General features: G+C 37.1%; 1 protein-coding gene across 1 annotated transcript; it reads left to right on the top strand.

Annotated features, from left to right (window-relative positions):
• The first annotated feature begins 610 nt into the window (after positions 1–610).
• Positions 611–7059, top strand: LOC107094976 (transcription factor Sox-18B-like). The gene is made up of 2 exons (XM_015390916.1): positions 611–1387; positions 3118–7059. The coding sequence occupies exons 1-2, from the start codon at positions 988–990 to the stop codon at positions 4458–4460; spliced, it is 1743 nt and encodes a 580-aa protein (XP_015246402.1). The 5' UTR covers positions 611–987; the 3' UTR covers positions 4461–7059.
• Positions 7060–8293: the final 1234 nt, after the last annotated feature.

The raw sequence follows: 8293 nt of genomic DNA, 5'->3' as shown, positions 1-8293 counted from the left end.
GTTAATCTCTGCCACTAATCATTCTGGTTGGGTCTGCGGCCGGCTGTGTGACCACTGTCCTTCCCTCAAATACACATACTCACCCACATTTTCGGCTCTAGTAACACACATACAGCATATTTACATGCCATCTCTAAATGTATCATTGTGTTTTTGCCTGTCATTTGCTGGCAGGGTTAATTATAAATGTGACATCTGCTTGTTTTATGCCGTACATCAGAAGATGTTAGTGTTTTTATGTGTGTGTGTATGTTGGGATGAGGGTGTGCTTGTGTGTGAGAGAAAAAGAGACGCTCTGGTCTCAGTTGGGTAAAAACAATGGAACCTCGCTGATTACATCTCCCTGAACAGGCGGACAGGGAGTGTGTGTCCTTGTTTCTGTGTGTGTGTAGTTCCAAAGGGGAGGAAAGGGTGGCCGTTGAGAAGGAAAAAGGGGGAGGCAAAGTTACAAACACCCCCTTAACTATGTCTTGCACACAGACTAATTTCTTTGCCTTGCAGCCCTCTGGCATCTCATTGGTTAAGGTCCCAGCTATATATTTATCTGATTGGTCAGGGCGGGGTATATATACACAGCGTGGGTCGGTTAAATCTAGCCACAAGTTTCAAAACTTTCAAACATAGTAGAGACACGGAGAGACGAATTGTCGGACGGCCTCGCTGACTGAGTGAAATCAACTGCTGAACCGCAAAATCCAAACAAGAGCTGTTGTCTTTTGGAAAAAAAAGAAAGTGGACAAAAGAGGCAGAGTCACTGTGGATTTTTTTTTCTTCAGAGGGAATATTCTACACCACAACTTGTTTGTTTTTGTCTTTCCCTCTTTCCCCCTCTCCCCTCAGATCTAAATGCTTTATTTTAGGATTTGTGCACAAAATTCATCAAATTCCTATTTTTATTCTTCAATTTTTTGCCATCTGAAACATTTTGAAATTTTCAAACAAACGAAAGCAGAAATTTGCTGGACATAAAGTTAGGGCTGCAATAGGATGAATTTAACTGAGCCTAACCTGCCTAGAGAGACTTCTCTGCATCCCAGCCAAATGTCATTTGGAGGACGCTGGACATCAGAGACCCCAAGTCCTGCTTCAGATCTTGAAATGGAATTTGAAGAGAGCCTCTCGGCAGACTGCAGCTCTCCCGATGCCCCTGGAGAGGTGCGGAGATCCGAACCAAGGATGACTCTGACAGCCAGTTCAAGGGGACAAAGCCCTGATTTGACCCAGGGAGGAGGTGTGTCAGCTGGGGTTGGTGATGAAAAAGCCTCAGGGGCCGAGCAGAGGATCCGCAGACCGATGAATGCCTTCATGGTTTGGGCTAAAGATGAGAGAAAGCGACTGGCCCTGCAGAACCCTGACCTTCACAACGCTGTGCTCAGCAAAATGCTTGGTAAGACAAGCAGGAGACTCAGCTTTTATGAGCGAAGCATCTGAATGCATTCTTTTTAAGTTTGTGCCTTATCAATGTTTATTCAAAAACCATATTTAAGGTTAAACCTATCAAAGGTTAATTTGGTCCTCATACTTTAATAATTCATTCCTCTTTGCTTTCACCTGCATAGCAAACTGTGATTTTAGGAATAAGAATATATAGATTGAGGATCTGAAATCAGATCAATATTAAACATGCATCATTTAGGGTTATTTACTTTTTACCCTCTTGGTATTTCTTCAATATCTCACCTAACAATTTTGACCAAATGACCAGAAATAAACCAAATAAATGAGTAAATCTGTGCTACAGTTTCTTTGACACAGGTCAGAGTTTAAAATCTAAAGGAAAACTATTGAATTACATCATAATCTCCATTTATGCAACAAAAGCATAATCAAAACTTTATCTAATTTCCATTGAGCTCAAGAGCAGTGTATCAAAGTATATTCTGTTGACTGATGCATTTAGTGAATAAAAGTGTCCTTCTTCATAATGCATTTGATGAATCAAATATTTTATTAGATTTTTCAGATTTCACATTAATTTGTCAAAAATCAAAGCTGATTGGAGGGAAATTGTCCATTGTAAATATCAGTGTAATTGATTCCTGCCTCTATAGTAGCCTACCGATCATTTCATTTCAGTTAGAATTTTTACACTGATAGAGTGATTTGTGCATCTCCTTTTTTCGATTTGCTGGCTCTGTCATTGCTTAAAAAAGTTAGCATATAATATAAAAAAAAAACCTCAGTGAAAATTGACAGTTATTTCACTCATTTTTTTTCACAATCTAACTGAGCAATGCAAAGGATAAAAAAAAAAACAGAACAGAATTTCTGTTTAAAATAACACTTTTAAATTATCCAGAACGTGAAGACTTGCAATGAAATGCAACAGCAATAAGTAATAAAATCAAATTATAAAGATATAATTTTTAGTGTAGTTTTCAGTTGTACGTTAAACTTTGATTTGTAAACCTTGGGGTTGCTCAGTGCAGTTCCACTGTACAGCTGGAGTTCATCTGCAGCTTGAAATGTTCAAAGTCCCCCAAATCCAAACCGCAAGTTTCTGGAAAAAAGTTTGCTTTGCAGATCTGGAAGCAGCCAGCATGTACAACCACAAGACAAACTGTAAATATGTAAACTTAATGCAGAATGTAAATTCATCAGGTTCAATTCTTCAATATTTTGATAAATAGACACAGAAAAGATGACGATGCACTTAAACAGCTTGAAAATATAAAGAATTTAAAAAGTACTTACATAACGACATCTGTTGATGTCTGAATTTAATTTAAAGTTTGTCAGGGTTTTTTTTTTTAATGCAAGGAGTTAATTTCTCCATTGTGAGATCAATAAAGTTACATTTCTTTCTTTCTTTTTTCTCTTCAATTTCTTTTTCTGATCACATAAAATTGCTTTTAGAGTATTTGTTTACAATAGAAGTATAGAATTCAATGCATTGTTATTTACCATAAATGAACAGCTTCAAAAAAGATGAAACTACAATGCATGACATTGTTATAGGTTTTAAAGAAAAATAAAATTTAAGGTTCAGGACAATGGCGTGAAATGCGAAACGGTTTTACCTGATCATTTTGATACATTATTTAGGAATTAAAATACAGTTAATACTTTTATTTCTGTCTCATTCATATTACATTATTCCTTGACACCATCTTTCAGGTCAGTCTTGGAAGGCCCTGAGCTCTACAGACAAGCGACCATTTGTAGAAGAAGCTGAACGTCTCCGTGTTCAACATCTCCAGGATCACCCAAACTATAAGTACAGACCACGGCGTAAAAAGACCACTAAGAAACTGAAGCGAGTTGAACCTGGGCTCTTGCTGCACAGCTTAGCTCAAGGTGGGGCCCCTGGCCTTGGGTTGGGTCCCGGCATCGGTCCTTTGGCTGCTGAAACTGTATCTGGTGCATCTGCTTATGTGCACCCGGCCCACACTTCCCACCACCATCACTCACACCAGCTGCTGCCATCTTTGGGGCACTTCAGAGACCTTTCCACCCCAGGACACGCAGAGCTGGAGAGTTACGGCTTACCCACCCCAGAGATGTCTCCATTGGATGTTCTGGAAGATGGAGCTGGGGAATCTGTGTTTTTCCCCCAGCACATGCAAGACGAGGCAGGGATGGGGGGTTGGAGTGGTTACCACCGGCTTCACCATCACAACCCACATTACAGCCAGCACTATAACAACCACAGTCACCATAACTCCATCAGTGTTAGTGCCAGTTTAAACAGCGGGTTGAATGTGAGTCTTAGTCCAAGCAGAACTTCCAGACTTGATTCTAGAATAAGCTCTGCTGAATCAAATCTGACTTCAAGCATTAGCTCTGTCAGCTCTAAGATAACGCCTGCTCATGCTTTCAATCACCAAGTCACCTTAAGGACTCCTGTGAAATGTCCCCCAACTTTAAATGCTTCGTCACCTCCTGTATCTTATCCTCGTCCTTCCTTTAGCCTCCCTGAGCCAGTAAAATGCCAGCAAACAACTCTAAGCACAGCTCCTGCTGGCTACCTGAACCAAATGTATGCTAGCTCTACCTCTAATACTACACATTTTACTCCCTCTCATCTGGGACAGCTTTCCCCCCCTCCTGAAACTTCTTCCCCATCCTGCTCATCCTCCTGCATCCTCCCCGCATCCTCATTTGGTCGTCCTGCACACTCAGACCACCCCAATCTGGAGACGAGTGGCCAGATTGGGTCTTCCTCTGCTGAGTTTTGGTCTGAGGTGGACAGGCATGAATTTGACCAGTATGTCAATATGGGACGGAATCGAGAGGAGTCCTATGGACTTGTTGGAGGGTGTGGAGGTGGGTTAAAGGTTCTGGGTGGGTGTAATAACACTGTTGGAGGCAGTAACAGTATTGTTAGCAGTGTTATCAATAGGGATGCCAGCAGTATTATGAGTGGTAATGGTGGCTGTGATGATGGGAGCAGCCCTCTGATATCTGCTCTGTCTGACGCTAGCAGTGCTGTTTATTACAGTGCCTGTATAACTGGATGAATACAGGATCTCATAGCCTACATAGCGTTTACTCTAAATGTTTCTCTGTTGGATTCATCTAAAACAATTTTGACATTATAGGGTTTAATTTCTATATTATTACCATTAGTTTTTATCTTTTTAAATGTGAAAAAAAATCTTGTTTGAGCTTGGGTTTTGGCCCTTTATCAGACAGAAGGACAAATTATATTAAATATTCTGACTTCTTTTTTTATTTCGAGATTATTTATAAAGTTTTCATTGTAAAGACCGGATCAGACATCAAAGACAGATAATGCTGAAAGATTTAATCAACATTAAAAGACTATGTGCTGCATACAAAGACTGTATTTTTTCCTTGTTTGTTTTTTTTGTTTTTTGGTAGTCTAACTTTAGGCAGAAAACAGAATCTGATCATTTAGATGTTATATATTCTGCAATTAGACACACTAACGATCAACAGCTGTTACATCTCTCTATATCCTTGTGGTCAAAATGTCGTTTACAATCTGTCATAATTGGAAAAAAAAAAAAGAAATATTCATAGAAAAAAATAACATTTGAATCTGAAACCTCATGCCTTTTGAGTGAAACACAGCTTTCTTATCAACTTTGCTGTGAGTTCAATCTTTTTAAGTAAATTCCAGTGTCATAAGGCTGGTAATACTAGTAATTATTTGATGACTAATCCTACCATGTCTATTTCAATATACATATCCCCAGAATGTAAGTTTAAATTTCAGAGTTTTTCACAGCCCAACATGTGAAAGGGTGAAAAATCCACTCTGCAGGGGGGACTCTATCCAGTCTCCTCATATGTCTTAGAAATACTGTCAGAAAAGCCTGGCCACTAACCCAGAACAGACCGCTAAAGTCTCCCACAAACTTTCAGGATGTTTTACAAGTCGGGGTGGGTTTTCTCTCCCCATGTGATCCATCCCATTCCCATTTTAGGCTTAGTTCATATAAAAGTTTTGTGTCAAACGTTAAATAAGAGGGTTTTGAAAATGAAAACATTTCTTTTTTTGTCCATAAATAGATATCTTGTGATGATGATTTCAAGAATTGCTTATCTGATGACAGATCCTCTTAGATTATGTTTTATGACCAAAAAACACATTTCCAAAGTTATGTGTGCAAATGATAAAATCTCAGGATCTAAAGTAATTCATAGCCTATTTTGGTAACTTGTTTGAATCCCTGCAATCAGATATGGGCATACTGTACATCAAATGTGTATTTCTTTTAGAAATTTTGGTTTTATGTAGTCATTACTGTATATATTGATTCAGTGCTTTTTGTGAAAGAGATTTAAACTATGAACTGTTCTCTTTGCACTGCATTTAATGTAACAGCTGTATAGAAGATATAACACTTTTTTCAATCTAAAATGTTGAAATATGTTTTTGTATAGAAGGAAAGTGATTTTTCTTATTTTTCTGATAAGAGGGTTATTTGACATGATTTTCCAGCTTTCTTGCTGGAAGTGTTTTTTTATATTTTGTGTTGGTGTGTTGGTGCTAGCTAGCCTTGTTTGGCTAACGGACAAAAACTGGAGTAATGTTTGCAAACATCTGCTTTAATTTTCAACGTTAACTTTCAGTATTCAAAATTGTTCCAAAAATCAACAAATTTCAGCTGCCCTTTGATCTTTTCTTATGTTTATTATAAAACAAGTCATGAGAAGTATCACACTTAAGCTAGGCTAATTGGTAACCTCACTCTAAGTTTGCAATTAAGGAAAATGTTTTCGAAAGAAAATCATACTCAATTTAACTTTTTTTATGTTTTTGTTTTAATGACTCACTTTAAATTGAATAATTTTCTAACCATCGGAGTTGTTTAGAATACACTGTAAAGTTATAGAGGTTAAAACGTTGACTTTTGTCAATTAAGAACCTACAGCAGAAGCTGCTTTAATGTTCCCTCTGTTCTGCTGTAGATTTTTTTTATACAGGGAAAGGAAAACAAGAAGCCTCCCTTGAAAGATTGAGCCTGCATCTGTTGTGCATTAGTCTTGACGACGCTGCTTGTTTCTTGTTCCTTAAAGTACATGAAACAGTGGAACAAAATCAAGAATCTCTTACGGAGCCACCAGTCACATTTTGCCATAGTGTTCCTGGGGGTTTAGGACTGAGCAAGAGTAATAACGTCTTTCAATTTTACTTCAACGAGATAGACTTACTGAGAAACAGGGGTTCAAGTGAACGATTAAGAATAAGTTTCTACATCTGCATTTGACATTCTTCTCTGTTGACACTGAGCAGTTTTTTTTTTCACAATTTAATTTACTGTGACACAAAAAGACTTCAGAGAGAGACCAGCGTTTTTTGGAATCAAGCAATAACTTTAGGCCTTTTGGTAATAATTATCTGAGAGAATAAAGAAAACACCCATGACTTTGGGATTAAATCAAAGGAAATTTTCTCAGCAGTCATATAAGAAATTAAAACCAGGGTTTTCCCAGAAGTGTCAAAGAGATGCTTCTAAATCTGCTTGACAGGGATCATTTTTAGATTTTCTACAAAGAAAAAATTGGTTTGTTTATGTGTTTGAAAAGGGTGCTCTGGCTGTAAATTGATCTCTTCTGTTGTATACAATAATTGTACCAAATAAAGCCTTTAAGACCTTTAAATATGAATCTGGTTTTTGACTTTGCAGCAATGAAACAAAAATCACATGTTTATTGTGTTTGCCTTATTTACTTTTTTTATGTTAAGGTAAAAATGTTATCAAGAGCTTTTAGACAGATAACAAGCTATTTGTTTACAAGTAAATACATTTATAAATCTGAAATGTGTCTTGCTTGTCAGCAGTAGATATAAAAAGCCAAACTTAGATCTCTGGTGTTAAGATATAAAGTGAAATTAATTAATGCTCACAGTGCACCTAATACTAATTAGATCAATTAGTAAAGGCTGTATCTCAATTAGCAACTTTTTGTGCTCAGAAAGAAGTACAATTACCTAGAAAAACACCTGAGAAGTCTGTTAATAAATAAATGCATTGTCTTAAAAAAGAATCCTTAAAAATTATTCTGTCCGAATTTTAAATTTTGAGTAAAACAAAGGCAGAGCAGAAAGACAAAGAGGATAGTTTGAGAACAAAAATTTATATTTTCCTATTGAATTATCAAAATAAGAAATTAGAGCATGAAATAAATGCAAAGAATCAATCAGAAAGTGGATGAAAACTTGAAGATAAGACAATTAACAGATTTAGAGTTATTACAGAGTTATTAATCACCAATTGAAGCTCCAGGGTAGCATAGAATGTTTAATTTGCAAGTTCTTATTTTATCTTTACACTTATCCTCATTAATCCGGCCTTTTTGAAGCTACCTGAATATTTCTGTGGCGAACAGCACAAAAAGTCCTTTAACATCAGTGTTTTATGGGAACCAACTATCTTTGTAGGGTCATTGCATCAACATTATACATTCATGTTCTTTAGCTGCTGTAAGAGTCCTTAATGACAATCAACACAATGACAGGAAAAGGGGGCAGAAAAAATCCCGACTGCATTTTCTGATTAAATTTTCTCCTGATTCAAGATGTTTAAAAGACAATCATTCCCTATTTAAGTTAATTTTAAATTTCTAAATTTATCTTAGATCATTAAAGAGGTACAATCTTTAGACATTAACTGGTCAGTGAAAAAAATGCCATACATTGTGTCGTATGGACTTGTTTTCTTTAGTGAGTCATGTACTTGCAGCCCTTTGGGGGTCTTCGAGTGACTGTGTGTTGGTGCATACTGTATGTTGCTTAGGTAGCTGACAGGAATGTTAGCAAAGAGGAGGAAACCCCTGTGGAAGTTTAGGATGTTCGGAAAGGGTGTGTCTGCCTCTGTAT

This window comes from Cyprinodon variegatus, unplaced genomic scaffold (assembly GCF_000732505.1).
Source record: "Cyprinodon variegatus isolate N-32 unplaced genomic scaffold, C_variegatus-1.0 Scaffold518, whole genome shotgun sequence".
NCBI classification, from domain to species: Eukaryota; Metazoa; Chordata; class Actinopteri; order Cyprinodontiformes; family Cyprinodontidae; genus Cyprinodon; species Cyprinodon variegatus.
The sequence above is the reverse complement of the archived record's forward strand: the minus strand, read 5'-3'. Positions and strand labels throughout refer to the sequence as shown.